This window comes from Acytostelium subglobosum, assembly GCF_000787575.1.
Source record: "Acytostelium subglobosum LB1 DNA, scaffold: scaffold12, whole genome shotgun sequence".
In the NCBI taxonomy this organism is placed as follows: domain Eukaryota; phylum Evosea; class Eumycetozoa; order Acytosteliales; family Acytosteliaceae; genus Acytostelium; species Acytostelium subglobosum.
In genome coordinates, this window is record NW_012236521.1 from 386,187 (window position 1) to 407,359 (window position 21,173).

The 21,173-nt window shown below is 47.0% G+C and overlaps 7 protein-coding genes across 7 annotated transcripts; 4 read left to right on the forward strand and 3 right to left on the reverse strand.

Moving 5' to 3' along the window:
- Positions 1–585: 585 nt before the first annotated feature.
- Positions 586–5,039, forward strand: SAMD00019534_064410 (hypothetical protein; the record flags this gene model as incomplete). Its single annotated transcript, XM_012898261.1, has 6 exons — positions 586–1,234; positions 1,333–1,916; positions 2,083–2,607; positions 2,676–3,693; positions 3,773–3,999; positions 4,071–5,039. 6 exons carry the CDS (start codon positions 586–588, stop codon positions 5,037–5,039), a joined length of 3,972 nt encoding a protein of 1,323 aa, XP_012753715.1.
- Positions 5,040–5,388: 349 nt separating this feature from the next.
- On the forward strand, positions 5,389–7,485 carry SAMD00019534_064420 (hypothetical protein; the record flags this gene model as incomplete). The annotated part of the gene is made up of 3 exons (XM_012898262.1): positions 5,389–5,485; positions 5,552–5,664; positions 5,743–7,485. The coding sequence occupies 3 exons, from the start codon at positions 5,389–5,391 to the stop codon at positions 7,483–7,485; spliced, it is 1,953 nt and encodes a 650-aa protein (XP_012753716.1).
- Positions 7,486–7,571: 86 nt separating this feature from the next.
- Positions 7,572–8,999, reverse strand: SAMD00019534_064430 (hypothetical protein; the record flags this gene model as incomplete). The annotated part of the gene is made up of 1 exon (XM_012898263.1): positions 7,572–8,999. One exon carries the CDS (start codon positions 8,997–8,999, stop codon positions 7,572–7,574), a length of 1,428 nt encoding a protein of 475 aa, XP_012753717.1.
- A 321-nt stretch (positions 9,000–9,320) lies between these two features.
- SAMD00019534_064440 (hypothetical protein) lies at positions 9,321–14,844 on the forward strand (the record flags this gene model as incomplete). The annotated part of the gene is made up of 6 exons (XM_012898264.1): positions 9,321–10,133; positions 10,194–11,599; positions 11,672–12,212; positions 12,274–12,897; positions 12,975–13,093; positions 13,164–14,844. 6 exons carry the CDS (start codon positions 9,321–9,323, stop codon positions 14,842–14,844), a joined length of 5,184 nt encoding a protein of 1,727 aa, XP_012753718.1.
- Positions 14,845–14,904: 60 nt separating this feature from the next.
- Positions 14,905–15,367, reverse strand: SAMD00019534_064450 (hypothetical protein; the record flags this gene model as incomplete). Its single annotated transcript, XM_012898265.1, has 2 exons — positions 14,905–15,128; positions 15,193–15,367. 2 exons carry the CDS (start codon positions 15,365–15,367, stop codon positions 14,905–14,907), a joined length of 399 nt encoding a protein of 132 aa, XP_012753719.1.
- An 895-nt stretch (positions 15,368–16,262) lies between these two features.
- Positions 16,263–18,083, forward strand: SAMD00019534_064460 (hypothetical protein; the record flags this gene model as incomplete). The annotated part of the gene is made up of 1 exon (XM_012898266.1): positions 16,263–18,083. The coding sequence occupies one exon, from the start codon at positions 16,263–16,265 to the stop codon at positions 18,081–18,083; it is 1,821 nt and encodes a 606-aa protein (XP_012753720.1).
- Positions 18,084–18,264: 181 nt separating this feature from the next.
- SAMD00019534_064470 (hypothetical protein) lies at positions 18,265–18,868 on the reverse strand (the record flags this gene model as incomplete). The annotated part of the gene is made up of 2 exons (XM_012898267.1): positions 18,265–18,616; positions 18,714–18,868. Coding segments are annotated over 2 exons (507 nt in total), but the record flags the coding sequence as incomplete, so codon positions are not given.
- Positions 18,869–21,173: the final 2,305 nt, after the last annotated feature.

Genomic DNA, 21,173 nt, shown 5'->3' on the forward strand with positions numbered 1-21,173 from the left:
AAGACACACGATAGTGTGACTCCATATGTAGATATACTAACATCTTCCACCAACTGCCCCATCCACTCACACACTGATTCATGGCGACGCACTCACTTACCAAACAGTTGTTATTGTTGTAGTTGTCCTCCTTGCCGTGTCCATGTCCATGTCCAATTCCATTCACATACAACACTCAACCCACATTCCAACTACTTATGTCTCAATCTCTATCGCACTCTCACTCGTGTTGCGTGTGTTGGTGATGGTGATTATTATTATTATTGATGTTGATGTTGATGGATGTTATGTAAATAACAATCAAGATCACCTACACACACATACTGGTTGACTTGACTGGACTGAGACTGACTGACTATCAGTCTGGCTTGACCATCAATCATCCAATCAACCAAACTTTGGCGTCATCCATCCATCCAGCTAGCCAGCCAGCCATACATACCATACTTCTTTCCAACCTTTGGAGTTATATCAATATTTTCTTATTTCTATTCCACAGACAGGTGTTTCGAAGACAGCTCTAGTTCAACTCTCTAACTTAATAGGCAGAGAGAGATATAGATCATTCAATCAAACAAACAAACAATGTCACTCAGGTCATCACTTATAAGTTATCGCCATCATATAATACATGGAAGGCAACATCAACAACAACCACAACAGCAACAACAACAGCAACAACAACAACATAGTGGAAATAATATAATGCAGTTGGGCGACTCAATATACTGTGCCAGCATGTCATCGGATAAAGGTAGCAGCAGCAGTAGTAGTAATAATAATAATAATAATAATAATATTAATAATAGTGGAGGTGGAAAGAAACATGTACAGCATGGAAATAATAATTATAATCAGAATGCCAACGATACGGCATCAGAAGAGGAGGTCACAGCGACGATATATCAAAAGTTGAACTTTCTCAAGACTTCAGAGTTGTCAGACTCAACGACATTGCATCAACTTAGGTTCGAAGACTTTAGTAATCAATTACCTGATATAGAACAATCATTGGAAAAGGAGTTGGACGATAATGCTGATGATGAGAATGACGATGATCAAGATGGAATGGTGGGACTGGAACATGACGAAGAATACAAGAGAATGAATATATTTCAAAGACTATGGACCAAGTTCAAAACAAAGACTCGATCAAGCTACAACACATCAACAGCATCACATGTGGACCTCGAGAACCCCATGGTCTGGAGCGACAAGCCCTTGATTAATGCAGGTATGTATGATTGGTGGGTGTGGAATGATTCCAGCCCAACCCGCCATCTCACACACACTCACTCAATCATTCCCTCAATCAATCAATCAATGTACCAGACGAACAAACATTGAAGAAGAGCGATAGGATGTTCAATAGATACACACTTAGACTGCATCCTTATAGGCTGGAACAGGAATACTTGCAGGTGCACTTTGCCAAGCAGATGATGTTGCTGAGGATGACCAATCTGATCGGTATACTGGCAGTGTCTTATGGAATATTCAAAGTCAGCGTGTTCATGTTGCTGGCCGTAAGAATATTCTGCTTCAACGTGTTTGCCTTCTCATTGTTCCTCAGCTTCCTGTCCAACAAACGATATTACATGCATACGTACCATCCACTGTTCCTATTCAACTTCACTACGCTGTTCCTATCCATTCTGCTCGAGTACCATAATGCCACGATCACATTCATCATCTTCCTGTATAGTGTTGTATTCAGCTGTCTATACTCACTTGGCTGTCTACTCTTTGTATGGATGGTGCTACTCAACCTTGTACATGCGGTCCTCTTCATATTCTTCCTCCTGATGCAGTCCAGTCTTGACACGCCCAACCTAATATCCTTCATCCTCTACGTCCTAACCATCTTCCTAGTTGGTGCCACACATCTTTACATCTTGGAGAAGTCCAGGAAAGAGGTAAGTCCATTCACTCACTGGAATAATCCCAAACACTGGAACTACTCCACTCACTCAATCAACTCTGGGATCATGCCAATCACTCAATCAAACACTAACCCACTTCTCCCCACCTCATCTGGAATCATTCCAATCAATCAATCAATCAATGATCAAACATTAACAGAGCTTTGTGGATAGCAAGAGACTTCAAAGAAAGACTGAAAGACTGAAGGTGGAAAAGGAGAAGACTGAACAGTTGTTGGCCAATATATTACCAGAGTTTGTGATCAAGATGATTAACGAACATTCGACAACGAGGACTATTAGGGCTGGCCGCGCCAATACCATTAGTAGTAGAGAGGAGGCTGCATCAACAGTCACCACATCCAAGCAGATATCAGAGCCACCTCCACCCATTGCCAAGCACTTCCCAAACTGCTCGATACTGTATTGCGACATTGTTGAGTTCACCACATTGGCGTCGAGGGTCGAGGCCGAGCAGCTGGTCAGACTGTTGAATGAGGTGTTCACTGAGTTTGATCGTGTTGTCGAACTACATCACTGCGAGAAGATCAAGACTGATGGTGACTCATACGTGTGTGCCGGTGGACTGACCATCGAGAACACCCAACACTTCAAGGCCATAGTCGAGGTTGCCTCGGACATCCTCAGGTTGCCTATCCTCACATCAAACTGTCTAAACGTCCAGGTATGTGTCCCAATCACCATTCGGAACTATTCCCTCCCTCCCCACTCACACCCATTCAATCACTTTAGATCAAGCTACGTGTTGGAGCTGCCACTGGGTCAGTCATTGGTGGAGTGATTGGATGTGAGAAGTTCCAGTTTGATGTGTGGGGCGAAGCCATCGCCATTGCGCATACCCTGGAACAGAATGGCACACCAGGCAAGATACACTTGTGTGAGAAGCATCTGGAGAAACTGCCTGTAGACGCCAATTATGGAACGATTGAAGAGAACTCTGATTGTCGTCTGGACTTCAAGACTGTGTTGTTGTCACCACATCCAGTGGACGATGCCAAGTTACAAGAGTCTACCGACCCCGCCAACAACACCACCGCACTTGGAGTACCCAACGCAACATCACTCAAACAATCTGGCAGTGCAGGTGGCGGCAGTGGCGCTGCTGGCGCTGGATCAGTCAAACCAAGGACCAAGTCCAAAGCAAAGTCGGACTTATGGAACAAGAACGACTCAATGGTGCACATACTCATGGTTCCCTTCAAGCATGGTAACTCAATCTTCTTCAAAGATACCGAGAAGTCGCGCAGCAGGGGTCTGTTCTCGGAGGACATGAGTGGGGTGGACCGTTGCTTCAAGGAGTACACCAACTTCAATCGCGTGGCCGTCAAGTTCAGGAACCCCAGAGTGGAGAGCGCGTATCAGAGATATGTGTTGGACAAGACTGTTGTGGAGACCAAGCTATTCCTTCTGATGGGCATGATGCTACACGCCGAGTTCTTCTTTGACGACTACATAATGCAGTCGCGACCAATACTCAACGCCACCAACATCTACATTGGAGTGGGCCTCTTCTTTGCCATCTTCATGATGCTGTCCTTCACCCGCCTATTCAAGATTGGCATCGTATACCAACTTAGTTTCTTCTTCATGACCATGTTATTTGGAGTTGGTACCATTCTAGAGTTGATGCGCTATGGCAACCCACTGGCACGCTCATCCATGATCCGTGTCACCATGACCTTCCTCTATGCCAACGTCTTCCACGCCATGTCATTCTTTGCAGAGTCCGTAGCCAACCTCACCCTTATAAGTATGTTATGTTGTGGATGTGATCCATCTCTCATCGCTCACATGCTCTAACTCAATCAATCTATCTATCAAACAAATAGTCGTCTTCTTCCTGTGCAGTACATTTGTGTCCACATCGCTACCTGAACATATATTCCTTACGGACTACATTGGAATCGTCCTTATTCCACTCATCCAACTATGTTCAAGTTATGGAATGAAGTTGTTGTTGCGCAAGGCATGGGTAATCAAGTCCAACGTCAAGTTCAAAGGTCTGATCATTCAAAAGGAGCGAGAGAAGTCATCCAAACTACTCGAGAACATTCTTGTAAGTGTTGTCATGCCATCACACGCTGGAATCATTCCATCATCACACTAACTCACTCAATCAATCATTAGCCTACATCAATCTCTGAGAAACTACTGGCAAGAGAGGGAAGAGGAAGAGGCAATGGAAATGGCATGTTGATCGCACAGAATTATAGCCATGTCGCCATTATGTTTATTAATATCACTGGATTCGAGAAGTTGCCAACGATGGGCGCATCAGTGATGGTGTCCTACATGAACTATATATTCTCAATACTGGATGCACAATTGTCCAAGTTTGGGATGGAGAAGATTAAGACCATTGGTACGACATACATGCTGGCGTCCGGCCTGCAGACCTCTGGTCAGCTGCCACTCCAACACCCAAAGATGTTCTTGGCCAATGCCGCCAACATGGCACTCACCGTCAAGGAGTATGTCATGCGTCTGGATGAGCATCTCAATGTGCAGGTGGGCATCAGCTTCGGACCATGTGTGGCCGGATGCATTGGACTTAAGCGCGCCAAGTTTGATGTGTGGGGCGACACTGCCAACACAGCATCCCGCATGCAGACGTCGGCCCCGCCAGGCAAGATACAGGTGACCAAAGAGGTGAGCCGGATACTCAGGAAGGGCTTCGTCCTCGAGGAGCGAGGTGTGATCCGTGTCAAAGGCAAGGGAGACATGACGACATTCTACCTTGTGGAGAAGAGGGAGCCCGTCCAAACGCCATCCCCCTCATCACTCACCATCGACACCTCCATCAGCATCTCAAGCGACAGTCTACAGCAGCAATCACAACAACTCATTCAAGTGTCCTCAGAGTCAGTGCAGCAGCCTCAAGTAGTTCGTACTCAAGCTGATATGTTGTTGGATGTTCGTTGCCAAGTATGTGATTATGAGCCTGCCACTGTGATGCCAATTGACAATGGTATCAGTGAGGTAGACTCCCACAAGCATAGTGTAGACTGTCTTGACAAAGAAGTTGTTGCTGTTGAGGACAATGTAGACGCAGCAGCAGACATGGTAACAGGGGCGGACATAGAGCTGGTGAAGTGACAGTTTTTCAAATAAACTTTCTATCCCTCTTTGAATTGATGGATGGGTGTCATTGGAGAATCCAGATGTGTGTCGGTTTGCCATCCCACACACCCATCAACCCCGCTACCCCACTCATTCACACACACAAACAATCATTGATCAATCAATCACACATACACAGACCCATACAATCACTCTAATTATATCTTCATTATATCATTGTTAAAGATATACACACACACACACACACCTGTAACATATATTTATTTATTTATAACAACAAACAATCATCCAACAACATTATTTATTACAACTATTAGACCGAACAATCTCTATATCTCTCGAGACAATTACAAACAAACATACAATGACAAAGGATATATGCAAGGCTGCAAAGAAGGGTGACATTAAGACCATTAGGAAGTATGTCCCCAATGAGGTCAGAGGCAATGAAGTCGATAAAGGTATGTATCAGGTGTCCAATCAATCAATCAATCATGTTTAGTCACTAATCATTCAAACATATCCAGATGGCAAGTCAGCACTACATTGGGCAATTGAAGGTGACCACTATGATTGTGTAGTTCACTTGTTAGACAATGGAGCAAGCATCAATTATAAAGATCCAAAGAGTGTAGAGACTGTATGTGTGTCATGTGTCCAATCCGATCACATCTAACATTGGTGATCACTCACTCACACTCCACACACATCATAATAGCCAATTATAGCATCACTAAAGAGAGTGGCAGTAAGCGAGAAACAAGAGGATATTGCAATATATTTGATGTCAAGAGGTGCTGATTTGAACTGCGAGTCAAGGGATAGACGTACACCAGAGAGGATATTGGAGAGCTTGCCAAAGAGGTTCCAGGTCAAGTATAAGGAAGCCTATCAGAAGAAGTATCAAGCGAAATCATCATCGTCCATACCCCAGTACAAACCAGCAGCGACATCATCGCCCAACCTTACGACTTTGACCACGCAGGTCAACTCAATCTCAATCTCAAACTCGACTGGCGGCGCGTCCACCTCCAGTCCTCCTGGATCGCCACCTGGCGGCGTCGGATCAGTCACAACAACCTCGTCGCCAAACCTCTCCAAGCTGGGAGGCTCTCCACCACCATCGACCTCGTCAACAGCCATGCGCTCGCCACCCATCGGAGTTATCTCCACGGTTGCGCCTGCGCCCATAACAACAGCTTCGGGCAAGACTTACACGCGACCTGTGCAGCTGGACATCACCGCGACTACACTGTTGCCCGAAGACTACTCTCGCGTCAAGGACATCAGTCTTCTGTGGCTGGAGATCACATACAAGCTGTCGATCGTGGCCATATGCTCGGACAAAATCAGGTACGACGACATTGCCAAGGCTGTAGACGAGTGTGGCAACGTGCTGGCACACTTCCTGCCCATCATTGGTGATGCTGAGAACACTTCGTTCATGGAGTCGGTGATCAATCAGGAGGCCGTGGCGACGATCAGCGAGCGAGTGAAGAATGTGCGTGATGGACTCAAGCTACGACTATTCAACAGGATTGAGCAGACCGAGGTGATCCGTCTGGTGGCCGCGTTAGTCGGCTCACTTCAGTGGCTGTACAACTGCTGGTTCGAAGTGACTGATGACGCGATCAACACGTCGATCGCCGAGTGTGCGCTCTCCTGTCGTCTGGCAATGAACGCAATTACGTACCGCACATCGATCCCACCAGGTGTGCTGACTAACATTGCCAAGCTCTGTCGCCATGTCAGCGCCCGAGTGTTTGTCTGCCGCAGCCCCGCGCTGGCCAAACGCTTGTCCGACTCGTGTCTGCTGGTGGCCCGCACGTTCAAGTCGCTTATGGTACTCTCGATCCTGGGCGACCGTGACACGCAAAAGTCACCTGAGAACTTGATCGCCCTGGGCAAGATCATCGCCGAGCAGCTCAGCTCGATCAAGACAACGATCTCCACAATGGTACCATCGCGCGTCACGCCCCTCCTCGAGCAGGAGGCCGAGCACGAGCTGGTAGAGAGCGCTGCTAAGCAACTACGTGGCTCCATCGACTTTTACCGCTCCAACAACCAGCAGTCGTCGCACGTCGGCCTGCCCAAAGAGGGCGTTCTGCTGCCACTTTTCGCGTCGATCCAGAAGTCGATCCAGTCGTTGTCGCTGTACTCAAGCGAGCAGCACGACCTGCAGATGGTCATCCCTGCACAGATGATCGCCCAGGATGTCATGGAGATACGCGCCGTCATATCGGCCTTCCAAGCGGACCTCTCGCAAAACACGCTGTCTGAGGAGCTCAACGACCAGCTGGCAGTCGCCCTCGACACCAGCTTCCATTTCTCCAGCCAACTCCTATTTTCAGTCACAGCCGTCACCTGTCACAATCGTTCTCTGGACATGTCACAAGTTGGATATGCTGCACGTGGTCTATCCACCTGTTGCTGTATCCTTTTGGATTCATTCTGCTTCTAAGTCCAAGTCGATGTTATGTCGTGGAATGGACATCAGACAGACATCCTCCAATTAAACAATAACTTAATTTCCTTGTATCTGTATCACTAAACTTCGATGTTTATATCAATCAGGACTGTTGTCTTGTTTCTGATTGATTGATGCTTGGCAATGACATTAATGAAGCGCTTGAAAGATGGACTTTGGTCCAATTGGTATGAAGAGCCTGATGCGAATGACAGTCTTTCCAGTGTTGTGTTTTGTTGGAGAGCATCACTGAGTCGGTCAAATGGGTCATCATAATAGCCTTGGATAGATCCAACACTAAGGTAGCGAACCGCCGAGTCCTTGGAGAGGATGATTGCCACCATCATGTCCAACGACAACTTGCCAAATTCGAGGGAGCTGATATTGTTGAGAAGCTCCACCTTGCTGCCATCGAAAGTATAAAGATGCTCGAGTCTGTTTATAACCTCAAATGTTCTGTCCAACTTATATAGTGACACTCGTCGAAACTTGGAGTTGCCATTCTGGAGAAGGTATGTTGGAATATCTGGACGAAGGTCCTCATACTCGAGCACCCTGGAGTACCTATCCGTCATGATGCGAAGCTGCACAGAGTTGAGATTGGGTTGTTTGTCGTTGTTCTGAAGAAGCGCGAGTAGATTGTCAAAGAATCGCTGCACGATGTGCTCTTCACGTGGACTAAACATGATGTACTCGAAGGAAAGGCCAAGGTGACAGAGGGCATCGAGTCTCTGGAGTCCACGGAAGAAGAAGTCGCTGCAATCACAGGCAAACCTACAGAGAGTTGTCCATCCTTCATTTGATGGATCCGATGAGATATGAAGCCACGTCAGGGTTTTGAATGGTGAGGAGAAGAGCACGCTAAACAGGATAAAGTGTTTGAGCAGGTCCCTTCCGTAATAAGATCTCTCCGTCAACTCGAGACGCTCAAGGGTCTGATGGCGAGCAAGTGCGTGAAAGAGAGGCAGGATCTTGTCGTCCTCCACCGTGGCTTCTAGGTTTGGATTAAAGAGCATGTACTCTTGGATGTCTTCGTCAAAGTTGAATATGTCACTTGTGAAGTGCTCAAGGGTGCGCAAGTCCTCATACTTGGCATCGTCCAGATTAATCTTGGCAAAGACTTGGCGAATAGGGATGTTCTCTGCGATGATGAGTGATGCCTCTGGCTCATTCTCGATATCCAATTGGATTGATTCGATTAGAGGCTGCTGCTCCACTGATCCAGCAGCAGTGAAGAGTTCCTTGAGAGCAGTGATCACAACGTCCCTGTTGTCCTGCTTGTCGAGAACAGACGCTAGGTCACCCAGGCAGGTCGCAACCATCGATATCGTCTTGAACATTGAGGCATGCCAGTGGCTGGTGGGTAGTTGTTGATCGCGCTCACGAAGGAATCGCTCAACAACATGCGCCAGTGTCTGTTCATTTGAATAGTCCTCAAAGATGAGACTATGATTGAATGATTGCACCAACTGATTGGAGTATCTACTGATTAGACGCATCGACAACATCCAACAATATTGTTCCTGAAGTTGATAGTGTTCCTGAAAATCATAGTTGATATCGCATGTTTGGATGTCCCAATCATCCCAGATGATGCTGAGTATATGTTTATACAACAGTGATGGAAAGATCATCATTGTTTATGTCTCTAGATGTTTGCTTTCAAAGTGAGAGATAATAATAATTTCCAAAGTAACCCATAAATTAAGATTTGAAATATCATCAATCACTTGGCTTTGCAGTGAACATTCACAGATCAATGTATTTAAATGAGTTCTCTAGAGAGAGATAATGAACTCATCAATAACAACAACACTTTCAAGAAGACAATGAGCAATCATCATCAACAACAACAACACTTTGGGAGTAGCAGTAGGCAACTCTCATCATCCTCATCACATCAATACAATAGCAGCAATCGAGACAGCTACAACAGAGATAACAGAGATAGTAGAGACAATAGAGAGGGTAGAGATAATAGAGACTCTTACAGAGATAACAGAGATAACAGAGATGGTAGAGATGGGAGAGATAGTAGAGACAACTACAGGGACTCATACAGAGATAATAGAGATGTTAGAGATAGTAGAGATGGTAGAGATGGTTATAGAGATAATAGAGATAATAGAGACGGCGGTCATCATTACAATCAACAACACTCACAACATCAACAACAACAACTACCACCTCCGCAACAACAACATCATCAACAACTTCAACAACAACAACTACTACAACAACAACAATTACAACAACAACAACAACAAGTTAATACAAGCAAGATAAAGAAGGGATTCAAACTGATACACCAAAAGGTCGTGTTGAGTATCGATGTGGAGAATGCTACGATCGAGGGATACACAGAGCTGATAGTGCAGCCACAGACAAGAAAGCTTCGACAGGATAAGATCAGGTTGAACTCGAGGCAACTACAGGTGACGCGAGTCGAGGTCAACAATGTGGACACGCAGTTCACCATGCGCAACTATCTAGAATGTGTCGTCGACTCGACTGACCTCCGAGACATGGACTCTTACCTAGCCTACACCCGTGCCGCCACACACTACTCTGACGAGGGTGAGCTGATCATCGACATCCCAGCATCAGTAACCTTCTACGAAGGTGTAGCAGCTGCACCAAATGTATGTTTAATCGATTGATCGAGTGATTGAAGAATGATCATACTCACATCCAAATCACAGGAATCAACTCCAGCAACATCAACCACATCGACGGCAACTACAACAGCCGCAGCAACTACTAATTCAAACACTCAGATGAATGGGAACACAACAAACAATGAGGAGAAGCCAAATACCAATAGCGAGAGTGTGGACAATGCAGCAGCCACACCAGTAGCAGCGACTTCGACATCCACAGCGACAACCACAACCACAGACACAGACACAGCCACAGCCACAGCCACAACCACGACAGCCACAAGTACTGGACCATCTCAATCGACTCCACAACCTTCACAATCACAACAGCTGACGAGACAGCAATCAACAGCGAACCAACAATCATCATCACAGAGACAACATATTCAGTTCTCAGCACTCTTTGTCAAGGTGCACTACAAGTTGGTGTCGCCCAAGGGCGGCCTGGTGTTTGTGCCCGCCGACAGCGAGGTGCCCAATCGAAGAGCACACTGCTACACAATGTCACAGCCAGACAGCACGCGAATGTGGCTGCCATGCTGCGATCTCCTTGGCGAGAAGTGCACGTGGGAGCTCGATCTGACCACCAGCTCAGACCTCGTCGTAGTGTCGTCGGGTCAGCTGCTCGAGAAGGTAGCCACCGACGACGAGACACGCAACACCTTCCACTATCGTCAGGACATACCAACGTGCGCGCCAGCGATCGGCTTTGCAGTGGGCCCGTTCGAGATCTACCCAGACCCCGTGCTGAACGGCGTCAACCACTTCTGTCTGCCGCACAGGCTGTCTGACATGAAGCACTCAGTGCACTTCCTCTCGACGGCATACAAGTTCTATGAGGAGTACCTCGGCTCGCAGTTCCCCTACAGCTCGTACAAGCAGGTGTTTGTCGACGACCTGCCCGACAGCCAGTCCAGCTACTCAACGCTGGCAGTGCTCAGCGCACAGCTGCTACACTCGCCACGCATCATCGATCAGACGTTCGACACACGTACCATCATGGCGAGCCAGCTGGCCGAGCAATGGTTCCGATGGTACATTGGCGCAAAGACGTGGATGGATATATGGATGAGCCAAGGTCTGTCGGGTCATCTGGCCTCGATGTTCATCAAGAAGACATTCGGCATCAATCACTATCGCTACCAGCTGGCCAAGGACATCGACTACGTCTGCCGTCTGGACACGGGCATGCAGCCGCCCATCTCCACTGAGCTTTTCTCCCACCCCATCGACCTGTTCTCTGAGTTCCAGCGACGAAAGGCACCGCTGGTCATCTACATGATAGAGCGAAGGATCACCGAAGATGGTCTGCGTAAGGTACTTAACAGCATGCTCGTCAGTCAGACTGGCAACGAACCCATCGAGACCATCATGCCCACAAAGAAGTTCCTCAAGATGATCAAGACACTCACTGGAAATGATCTCAAACAGTTCTCTGAGAAGTGGATGTATGTAATACTTGTTGGCTGGCACATTGACCGCCATGCGTGACTAACAAATCAATCATTCAATCAATCCAGCTTTGGCAAGTGTACTCCCAACTTGGTGTGCGGATTCTACTTCAACAGGAAGCGACATCAGACTGAGTTCGCTCTGAAACAGGTGTATCATCGACCAGAGGACAAGATATCGACGACAGTCATGCTCAAGATCACTGAGCTGGACAAGACTTATGAGCACACGATCAACATTGATGATGACTGCTTCGAGTTTGACTTCCCCTGCCACTCAAGAATCAGGAAGAGCAAGAAGAAGAAGATCAGACAGGACGATGGCGAGGAGATGGAGATCGATCTGTCGCAGAAGCGTGAGACGCCGTTGCTGTGGCTCCGTCTTGACCCAGACATTGAGTGGCTGCACAAGATCACCTTCAAGCAGCCAGAGTACATGTGGATACATCAGTTGGAGTTGGATCGAGATGTGATTGCACAGGGCGAGGCATTGCGCGGTCTCTCCACATTTGTCAGCTCGACCTCACTCCGTGCCGTCTTCAAGTTCTTCTCCAATCAAAGACAATACTACAAAGCCAGAATGGACGCTGCCATGGTCATATCAAAGCTGGTAAGTGTACCTCCTCTCAACCATCACTCAATCAATCACTTACTCAACTCCAAACAAACAGACATGTAAAGAAACAAACTATGAGGGCATTGATCTGATGGTCAAGTATTTCAAGTCGATGTACTTCAACGCGGAGAGTCATTTATTGGACGAGAACAACTTCTCCGACTTTGTTGGATACTACATCAAGAAGATCACACCGATATCATTGTCTTTGGTCAAGGACAAGGAGGGTCGAACACCCGCCGACGCCATCCTCTTCCTGATCGACGTGCTCAAGGACAACGACAACTCATCCAACCAGTACTCGGACTGCTACTACCTGGCGGCGATCATATCATCGTTCACCAATGTGCTCACCAACAACCAGGCACTGATCAAGAAGATGCTCAAGCAGACCAACCGCTATCTCAAGTTCGACCAGCTGTTCCCATGCTACAAGAACGTCATCACGGTAGAGTGTCTCAACGCCCTCTGTCACTTCCAGGCACAAAAGTACATTCCCGTCGACCTTGAGTTCTTCCTGGAGCACACACAACCACGCCACCACGAGAAGGTCCGCATGGCCGCATTCGCCTGCTACTACCGTCTCTCCTACCTCTTCCAACAATACACCAACATCACCGTCAAGTCCGGACACTTTAGCTACATGCTCGATCAGTTCGACAAGGAGAGCTCACTAGTTGTAAGTGACAAGATACCAGGCATCCTACGCTCATGCATGTGCGACAAACGACTAACATTCAATCAATCAATGATCAGGTCAAGAACTTCCTTCTCAGCCTTGTTGGTACTCCACCTCCATCTCTCGATGACAGGCAATACATATCCTTGCTCAGAGACGACCACCATCTAGTGGAGAGACTGTGGACATACTTGAAGTATGTGATTGATTGATTCATTGACAAGTTTGGAATGTGACTCCAGTACTAATCCCCCTCACTCCATTAGCTCAAGCGCCACATGCTATGACTTCCAGCTGCGGCTTGCCCTCCAGAGGATATACAGGTATCTGTATGGACCCAAGACACCTGGCATCATTGAGCACCGAAGGAAGCTGAAGTTGAAGAATGCTTCGTCAAGTCAGAGGAAAGGCCCGAATGACATGCCGTCCCATTCAAAGCCTGGCAACCCTCACAGATCCTCGTTGGACAGACACCCTTCATCGATGTCATCTTCGTCCTCGGCCTCAACGTCAATGCTCAAGAAGAGGAAGGCCAATGATATGCTGCCACCAGATATGCAGGAGCTTGGCGATCTACCAACCACCTCCACAACCACGACCACCTCCACTACCACAACTTCAACAACAGCGTCCTCTGGTGAGCCATCCAGACCAAGGGACAGGGACATCACCCCACACAAAGAGGGCCCATTCGACTTGGGAGACTCCAAGGATGAGCTGTTGAGACAGCTGATCAAGGAGGACAATGACGAGGACTTCAAGGACCTGATCAGAGAGATGAAGTCTAGGAAGCGCGACAGGAAGGACCATCGTGATCATAGAGACCCGCAACAGACCATCGAGAGTCTGGACAAGGACATTGCTCGTGACCTCACCAAGGAGCTGAATCGCGAGTACAAGGAGCGCGATGCATACCTGGCGTCACTGGACGACCTCCAACTTGAAATGGAGAACGACGAGGACTTTAAGAAGGACTTGGAATTCATTGAAGACCTCAAGCAAAGAGACATGCGATCGAGAGAAAGGAAGAAGCAACGAAAGGAGCATCATGGCAGTGAACATAGAGAGCACAGGGAGCACAGAAGCGAGAGGGAGCACAATAGAGAGAGCAGAGAGAGTAGAGGCGAGACAAGGGACACACCCAAGCTCAGTGCAAGAGAGTTTAGGGATATCAAGGAGGAGGAGCTTGATGACATGGTGATGAAGGATGCCCACCCCATTAGAGAACATCGCGAACCACGAGAGCATAGAGAGCGCAGCAGCCACTCTGGCGTTGACAGTGCGCAGAAGGAACACAAGACTGAACACAAGGACAAGAGCGAGCACAAGGACAAGAGTGAACATAGAAGCGAGCATCGTGTGCATAGAGAGAAGAGGGAGCGATCATCACATCATGGACGAGACAAGGAACCATCTGCCGCCGAACAACAAGCACAGATCAAGCGCGATCAGGAGCGAGACAAGCATCAAGTCATCGAGCACACTCAAGAGACTACATTGCCCGCTGTCAAGGTTGAGGGTGGACAGGTGCCGCTCAAGTCGTCGCTCAAGTTCCCCATTCGCATCAAGCAGTCCGACTCAAGCATACCAGTGGTTGTGGCAACCGCACCCGCAGCAGTCCACCAGGACACGTCGCCATTGGTCGTGGTCGATCAACCGCGTCCAGCAGAGATGAAGCGAAAGATCATCATCAAGCCACTGAGCAAGAGTGGCACAACATCGCCAACTACACCAGTACTCGAGTCCTCTACCAGTGCCACGCAACCAATAGAGTCGGTGACTGGAACACCTGTACTTACATCATCCACGACCTCCACATCGACGCCGCCACATGTGGCCGAGTCTACAGGCGATGCCAGTGCCGTACCAGCTGCAGCCGATCAACCAAAGAAGAAGATGGTCCTGAAGATCAACCTTGGCGCTACCAAAATAAACAAAGAGATATAGTAGTAGGGTATCCACTATCCTACATCACCTCCTTGTTTGTAATATCTATATTATATATCTTTAGTTGTTGTTACTGCCCTTTACATCTGGATGATAGACTAGAGCAGGGCCACTGATCACCACAGTCTCATCGCCAGTCTCTGGACTGATCGCTATACAAGTTGTCTTTAGCAGTATCTTTGATCCAACGATACTCTCAACAACTACCTCTGCTCTAATCGTGTCTCCAACATATGCTGGTTTGATAAAGTTCAACTCTTGCTTCATGTATATGCTTCCAGGACCTGTTGTCACAATGAATAATGTCAATGTATGAATGAATGAATGCATGCCTCACATCCTACCTACCTGGTAGTTTAGAAGCCACTGTGGATGAGAGCATTGATGCTACTAACATGCCATGAATGAGTGGTCGCTTGAATCGGGTGCCGCTTGCATAGACTTCATCCAAGTGTATTGGATTGTGATCACCTGATAGTTGAGCAAATGCTTTGACCTCATCCTTTCCAAAGGTCTTTGACATTGATGCCTTGTCTCCAACATTTATCTTTAGTAATGAAGTAGTTGTTGTTGTAGTTGAACCACTACTATTACTAACATAGTTGGCTGATACATGTCCGAAAGGTTGATGATGAGTGTTTAGATGTAGTAGGCTAGTAGTAGTCGTGGTAGTAGTTGATTTACAACTGCTACTACTAGGAAACAACACTCTTGGTAAGATACTCCTAGAGACAGTCAACATGTTGTTGTTGTGATCCTTCTATCCTATCCTATCCTATACTTTTGATAATGATGATGATGATGATGTATCAAATGAATGATGATCTTTTCAATGAATACAAAGTAAGTTAGAGGTTCCAGAAACAGATAGTGCCCAACTACTGGCCTCATCATGTGGTGTCCACTCAACAAAGTAGTCCAATTGAACCCACCAAACTAGTTGAGTGGACGACGCGCTTTGAACTGCAGTTCACCACTAGACTTGTCGTCCCCTTAAGGGGGCAATGAGATACACACAAACACATACACACACACTCAAAAAGATAATTAGATATTGTGTGTATGTATGTATGTGTGGATAACTTGACGTTAAGATATTTGGGGTGTGTGTGTTTGGAACACTAATACAAGTCTAAAGTGTCAACACACACAAACTTAAGTTAGTTATTACGTGTAGGAGAGAGAGGTAGAGAGAGAGAAAAAGAGAGAAAGAGATAGTGTGTATGTGTGTGTATCTCATCTAATCTTTGTTAACTTACACTCATTCATTCATTCATTCAATTAATAAATACATCTTGTGTTCAACTCATTCCCAGTCGCCCAACATAATAATTCAACAACAGATATTAATAATAATAATAATACTTATATATACATACATTTATAAATATTGATAGGAGATAGAGAAGAGATACTAAATGCAACACCAACAGCAGCAGGTCGACACTGCCGAGTCGCCCTCATCGTCCAATAACACCCACCATCTCAATGGTGGTGGCACCCATAATCAACAACTGAGGGACATACTAAACACTTCACCAGCAACCACCTCAACTACAACATCAACAACATCAACAACATCAACTGCATCAACAGCGTCAGCAATGATGGACCAACAACAACAACAAGACCACTTTAGAAAGGAGAGAAAGGAGCTGACCACAGCCGTCGCCTCAAGCCCTGTTTCATCAATGTCAAGGTCACACCTAAACAACAACACAAATGGCAGTGGCAGTGGTAGTGGATCGCACTCGTCACCATTCTCCAGCTCCACACCGACACCTGGCGACAGATCACCAATTCAGACTACTGCCGCGCCAATGCTCATGACACCGGATGTCAAGCGTGAGGCAGGCATCGATGAGTCGCACCTCAGTAGATACCGTACGCCAGACGTCAACGATGGCGACGACTATGATCGCATGAGGAAGGAGAGAGAGCGAGCTGAAAGACACAAGGAGAGAGCCAAGTCTGAGTACCGCGACTCGTCCGACCGAGAGAGGGATAGAGATCATAGAGACAGAGACAGAGAAAGAGGAAGAGATAGAGATAGAGACCACAGAGATAGAGACAGAGACAGGGACAGAGATAGAGATAGAGATAGGGATAGAGAACATAGAGATAGAGATAGAGAAAGAGGAGGCGATGATATTAGATCACCATTGTCACCATTATCAAGAGCGGGCGAGTTGTACAAGGAGTCGCCAGACAAGAGAAGAGAGTCTATTGGCAGCAATAGAGTGGAGGTCGAGCATACTACAGAGTCAGAGGGTGGCGTTGGCACCACCAGCAGCAGCGGCAGCAGCGGCAACCACCAACAAAAGATCGCCGAGCTCGAGAGAATCATTGCCAAGAAGGATGTGCTATTATCAAAATATAGAAAGACGTTGCTACAACTGATTGAGGACAGAGCGGGCTCGGACGACGAGGCCAGATCCAGGTCCAACTCAAGATCAGTGTCGCGCGAACGCTCCAGGTCGAGGTCGGCGTCGGCTCACTCGCGCTCCTCGTCCAGACACTCGGACGCCGGCGGTGCCTCGGACCACGAGGCGCCTCGCCCGAGAGGTCGTCCCAAGAGGTCGTCCATCGCCGATCCAAGCAAGCAGGGAGCACACAACAACTACTCACACGAGGAGTTGAAGAGGAAGCAGCCAGACACTAGTGAGAAGGGCGATGAGAGTCCAGCCAAGAAGAGGACGGGCTCCAGGAGGAACACGCTGTGGTCGGCCGAGGACGACGAGATATTCGCACGCGCCTACAACCGCCATGGCAAGAGTTGGAAGACCATTCACAGCATGCTGCCTGGCAAGAGTCGTGAGCAAGTGCAAAGTCACGGTCAATACTTAATCAGGATTGGCAAGCTGAAGGACTTGCACAAGGACGGAAGGAGGACCAGACATCAGAAGAGCACGCCAACATACATGGGACACCAACTGCACCAGTCGCACGGCGGCCACCACGGCGGCGGCAGCAGGGACCACCACCATCCATCAATGGGCGGCTCATCATCGCAGATGCAACACCATCATCAACAACAGCAACTTCAACAACAGCATCAGCAACAGCAGCAACACTACAACATGTCAATGCACTCTGATTCGCACTCGGGCTATCCCAACAACAGCATCTACGACGCGCCCTACGACTCGCCCTTCACACCCGAGTCGCCAGGCGGCAACAGCAGGGACTACTACGATGATGACTATGACGACGATGATGACGAGGTCAACATTGGTTAAGCATGCATTCGAATAATGTCTGTCTGTCTTCTGTTTGTCGCTCATCTGGATAATACACATACACATACATACAAATACACAATGCAAGTGCATGTCGTCTACACCCTTGCTAGCAAGCATATGTTACATACTCTACTTCAGTTTATCTGTCTTGTCGTCTCTATCTATATCTCTCTGTATCTTAATTTAAGTATAAGGCCTTGGGGGCATTGTCTGGGATGCCCACGAGGTCTGTGTCAAACAGCTCGATGAACTGCTCGTTCAGCAGTCGTACCTTGCTGCCGGCGAACCGGCGGTACTCTTCCAGAATGGAGGTGAGGTTCCAGCGCTGTAGTTTCCTCAGACAGCCCACGACGGTGCCTGTACGATGTCGCCCCAGGTTACACATCACGTGCAGGGGATAGCTGTTGGGATCCAATATGATCTTGAGTGCAGATATAACAATGTCCTCTGATATAGGGTTCCAAGGGTTTGTATGTGTATCCATTCCCAAGTGTATCAACTCTATATCTTGATCATTACAGAAGTTTACACTATATATATGATTGATTTGATTGATTTGATTGATTTGAATGAATGTTAGATATAGACTGATTGACATCACTATATATGTGTATATGTATGACTTACAATTGTTGTGATGGGTCGTCTGGTGCAAGGAAGATGACCTTCTTTAGTTGTAGCTTCTCAAGAAATGGGAAGTTGAGTTCATTTGGTTGACCTGATCGATACAAGTCATCTGTGACCATTCCAAAGTTTAATGGTGGTATGTGATGCGCCATCTTCTTTTATATGTATATATGTGTATTATTATTACATCAACCTTCAAATAGAATGTCACGAATCAGACCTTCCCATCCCATTCACGATGCATGTTTTTGATGAACTTCCCTTGGTTTGATTTTTTTGATTCAATCCACACAATCTAGTTGGAAAAGTTTATGTCTTTCTCCCAACAAATAATTAATATATCTATCTATTTGGAGTATATTTACTTTATTGGTGTTTGGAGTCTATATTATATAAATATACTAATTATTTGTTCTTTTAGTTGTAGGTGGTAGTTTGAAATTGGTATCCTGGTTGGATGGTATTTGCAAAATTCTGTTGTAATAATTAAAAAAATAATGAATGAGGTGCTGACATTGCTGTTTGCCAGCTTTTACACCACTCTCCCCTGAATGAATGAAGTGCTACTGGTGAAGCGCTTTTTCCCACATTGCCCATCATTCACTCTACTTGACATAACATAAACAGAGACAGATAGAGAGAGAGAGAGAGAGAGAGACTGATAGAGGTGAAAGAGAGGGAAGATATATCTAATATACAATCATACGTAACATATAATACAATATATATATACATACATACATACATAGTCAGCCATGTCTATGAAACTTAGAGATTTGATCAAGACGGTCAGAGGCTGCAAGACTGCCGCTGAGGAGCGTGCTCAGGTTGCCAAGGAGTGTGCTGCCATTCGTACTGCTATCAAGGTATGGTCATTAACATAACCAGGAACAGAGCAACAAACAGAAAACAGCAAACAGGTGACTAACATTACAATGAATGAATGAATGATTGATTGATCAATTGTAGGAGGAGGATATTGACTCACGTCAGAGGAATGTTGCCAAGCTACTGTATATACATATGCTGGGATATCCAACACAGTTTGGTCAGATGGAGTGTTTGAAGCTCATCGTATCACCATCATACTCTGACAAGAGAATAGGTTATCTCGGTCTGATGTTGTTGCTTGATGAGAAGCAAGAGGTCCTGTTGCTCGGTACAAACTGCATGAGAAAGTAAGTGATTGATTGATTGATCAATCAAACATTGGATATATCTAACTAACTCACTCACTCCACTCATCTCAATCTAATCTAATCAATCAACAGTGACTTGCTCAGCCCAAATCAGTTTGTAGTTGGTATCTCATTGTGTGCACTTGGTAATGTTTGCTCGCAGGCAATGGCAAGAGATATTGCACCTGATGTTGAGAAGCTGCTCTCAAACACCAACCCATACATTAGAAAGAAGGCTGCTCTGTGCGCCATTCGTATCCTTCGCAAGGTACCAGATCTCATTGAGAACTACATGCCCAAGATCAAGGGTCTACTCTCAGAGCGCAACCATGGTGTCGTCTTGACTGCCCTCACCCTCATCATCGAGGTCTGCGAGATTGATACCAATCAGATACATCAATTCAAGAAGGTATGTGTATCACTCACTCATTCACTCAATCACATCATTTAATCACCTGACTCGCTCACTCAATCAATCAATCAATCAATCAATCAAACAGATGGTACCACAATTGGTTAGGATATTGAAGACATTGGTACACTCTGGATACTTGCCAGAGCATGATGTATCGGGTATCACTGATCCATTCTTGCAGGTCAAGTTGCTGAAGCTACTGCGAATCCTTGGCGAGCACGATGCAGAGTCGAGTGACGTCATGAATGATATGTTGGCCCAGGTGGCCACCAACACCGAGGGCTCAAAGAACGTCGGCAACGCCATCCTCTACGAGTGCGTGCAGACCATCATGTCCATCGAGTCTGAGAACGGACTCAAGGTGATGGCCATCAACATCCTTGGTCGTTTCCTCCTCAACCGTGACAACAACATCCGTTACGTGGCTCTCAACACACTGTCCAAGGTCGTCAACACTGACATCCAGGCTGTTCAGCGACACAGGAACACCATCGTCGAGTGTCTGAAGGACCCCGACGTATCGATTCGTTGCAGAGCCCTGGACCTGATCTACTCATTGGTCAATGAGACCAACATCAGAGTGCTGGTCAGAGAGCTGCTCAACTTCCTGCTGATCTCAGACTCGCAGTTCAAGCCAGAGCTTGTGGCCAAGCTGTGCACCGTCACCGAGAAGTACGCGCCAAACAAGAAGTGGCAGGTGGACACTATCCTCCGTGTGATGTCGATCGCCGGCAACTTCATCCCCGACGAGGTGCCATCCAACCTGATCCAGCTGATCAGCTCCAACCCCGAGTTGTCCTCATACGCCGTCCAGAAGCTCTACCTTGCGCTGGTGTCTGATCCAGCTCAGCAACCATTATGCCAGGT